This window comes from Octopus bimaculoides, chromosome 17 (assembly GCF_001194135.2).
Source record: "Octopus bimaculoides isolate UCB-OBI-ISO-001 chromosome 17, ASM119413v2, whole genome shotgun sequence".
Lineage (NCBI taxonomy): Eukaryota > Metazoa > Mollusca > Cephalopoda > Octopoda > Octopodidae > Octopus > Octopus bimaculoides.
This window is the reverse complement of record NC_068997.1, coordinates 27,305,890-27,309,056: the sequence shown is the minus strand read 5'-3', so window position 1 is coordinate 27,309,056 and position 3,167 is coordinate 27,305,890. Positions and strand designations below refer to the sequence as shown.

Here is a 3,167-nt window from a genome sequence, read left to right as displayed (position 1 = left end):
GTATGTATGTATATATGTATGCATGTGTGTATGTATGTATGTATGTGAGGCCTACATCTTTTGGACAGTATGAAGAATATTCCACCAGAATTATCAAAGCAATCTCAACATTAAGTTTGCAATTTATCCAAGGCAGAAACCCCGTGACGTACATCCTCTACAGAAATAAGACTGACATGTGTGTGTGTGTAAATATATATATATATATATATATATATATGGATATATATATATTAAATACTTGTATTTAATTCCGTTTACTTAATTAAAGGCGTTTTGTCTTTTCTTTCGAATATTTTCGTGAAAATTTTGTTCTTTTCTGTGGCATGTTTTAAAAATTCATTTATTTCTCTTCTTTTTCACCAATACCACGCCGTCTTACCCCTCACCACTACCATAATTAATTCTACCACCACCACCACCGACAACAACAATGACACAACCTATTTTACTGCCATAACCACTAACACCATGTCCACAACCATCTCCAACTATAATACCTTTTAACCACACTACCCCTACTATCACCACCAACACGACAATTTATTCCACCACAACTGCCATTCCCACCATCACCACTAACACCGACATCACCACCACTTCCACTACTACCACCGCCACCACTACCAACACCACCAAAACTACCAAAACCACCATCACTACCGCCACCACCACCACCACTACAAACGTCACAAAAACTCCAGAATATTTTTGTGCCTGCAAGAACGGAGGTACCTGTGACATCAAATCGAATACCTGTATTTGTCGTCCGGGTTATACAGGTGCATTCTGTGAAGAATACGACTACTGCAGCTACTGGGAGAAAGCACATAAGAAAGCTGCATGCAACAATGCCGGTAAGTAAATCTCTATTAACCATATTCTTGTAATTTAATGGCTGCGAGTTGAGGGCATGATTGTTCGATTGAAGAGAATCCCTTCCCCGTCAATGGTATTTCCTATTCTATCGCCTGTGCTGTTATTGCATGGAGGAACGGAATCAAGATGAGATGGACAAAGGTGTGACCAGGTTACTATTTCTTGTACGTGAGGAACCTGTGAGAATTAAAAATGAACGCAGAAAGATTTTTTTATTTGTTATACTCATTGGGCAGCGGGCATTCTGGAGCATCACCTTAAACCGTTTAACCGAACAAATCGCCCCCACTACTTATTTTAAGTTGGCTACATATTCCATCGGTTCTCTTTTTGTCCAACCGGTTGCTAAGCGGTGGGGGACAAAAGCAAAAACGAACCACCAAAAATACACACACACATACATGTATGTGTGTGTGTGTGTGTACTACGTCGTGGGACTGAAACTACATTACTGCAAAATATAAGGAGAATTATAATTAATAAAATTATAATTAACTAGCGAGAACCGTGCAAATTCCGCGATGTTTGAAAACGGTGCGTTGATATATTAAATACAAGGAAAGAATTCGAAAAAGTTCTTTTGAATCCTACCGTTTAATCAAAACTGTACTTTTAGATATAGTTGAAATTAACTTAGAGGGTATCGCCGATTTACCTTCTGTTAATGTTTGACAGACATGGTGTGCTTTATGGTTTAAGAGAATAAAGGATAATTCAAAGAGATAAACATATTAGAAAAAAAGAAGAAACACCTATGTTTCTACTGTCCAACAACGACCAATCCAAGTTATTTATCTGGTGTACCCTTATCAGACATGTAGTCATGATGGGTAAACTGGGCTTCGTATATTTTACCCCAGTGTCACTTTGAAGGCATGCACTGCTCTCTCACTCAATAATAATAATAATAATAATAATAATAATAATAATATTAATAATAATAACAATAATAATAATAAGTTGCTAACTAATTAATCCTTCAGACCCTTTGCTTCCAGGATCGTAAAGAAAGGCGTACAATCCCTTAAAATTTGAAATTACAAGAATGTGGAATATGAAAACTGTAATGGTTGTGCCTATAATAATTGGTGCATGGTAAACTGTAAGCAAAGATATAGCCAAATAGGTGAAGGAGATTGGAATAGAATGTCTTGTAGAGCTTCAACAGAAAGTTTGCTTCTTAGGGACAGGAAAGATTATCAGGAGTGTATTGAAGACTAGTGAATACCTAAGGTTTCAGGCAGTAAGCCGCTACCCACATAAATCTCTGCAGGAATAAAACCGAACCTGAGTCAAATCAATAATGATATTAATCAAACTTAAAGGTTGTTCCTGTTTTCATGGGAGCATTGGGTTCAATACCACTCAACCTGAAGAAACATCTGGACTCTTTAGAAATACCCAACAACCTTCCCTACAATGCTGGTATACTACAAAGATCAGCCTTACTTGGAACTGCATCCCTACCACCTAAAGTACTGTAAGTCTGAAGTTCTGGTTATGACCTGACAGACAGCACAAATCCCTGCTACACACAATATCTTCAATTTACAGCGTCACAATATTGAATATTATGCAAATATAATAATAATAACATCAGGTAAACACACAGTTGCTGTTATTGTGTAGGAGTGTAGATAAAGTTAGTGAGAACATTAATGCGGGTAACAGAAAACCAGCGGGTCTCAAATCCATCCTAAAAACAGAGGTGAAAGGACGTCATTTTAATCTCGTGACTTGTTTGCACAGAATGATTAAACGTACGCATATATATTTATTTACAATTGACCTACATACACGCTGTTTCAGTACTCCAGTTAAGTAATTTACATAATTAAGACGCGTTTCCAACGCAATGTACTGGTATGCAAATGAACAAAATCATTTCCTGTTTCTCTTGTCACATCCTTTTATAAATAGTCTACATATACTCTCTCACTCTTTCTTTCTCTCTCTATATATATATGTGTATTTGTGTGCGTGTGTGTGTGTGTGTGTGTGTATGTGTGTGTGTGTGTGGGTGTGTGTGTCTGTCTGTCTGCCTGTGCATATATATATATACATATGTATGTGTGTATATATATATATACGTATGTATGTACATATACATATATTTATGTATATATGTGTGTGTGTGTATATACATATGTATGTATGTATATATATATATATATATATGTATGTATGTATGTATGTATGTATGTATGTATATGTATACATATACATACATATACATATATATGTGTGTATATATTCATTTATATATATATATATATATATATATATAT

At 35.6% G+C, this 3,167-nt stretch overlaps 1 protein-coding gene across 1 annotated transcript in view; it reads left to right on the top strand.

Annotated features, from left to right (window-relative positions):
• Positions 1 to 3,167, top strand: part of LOC106869867 (protein crumbs homolog 1) — a 15,627-nt gene that overhangs the window by 6,976 nt on the left and 5,484 nt on the right. Inside the window, exon 6 of the mRNA XM_052974134.1 lies at positions 705 to 857. Within this exon, the coding sequence (XP_052830094.1) occupies positions 705 to 857 (153 nt within the window). The remainder of the gene's footprint in view (positions 1 to 704; positions 858 to 3,167) is intronic.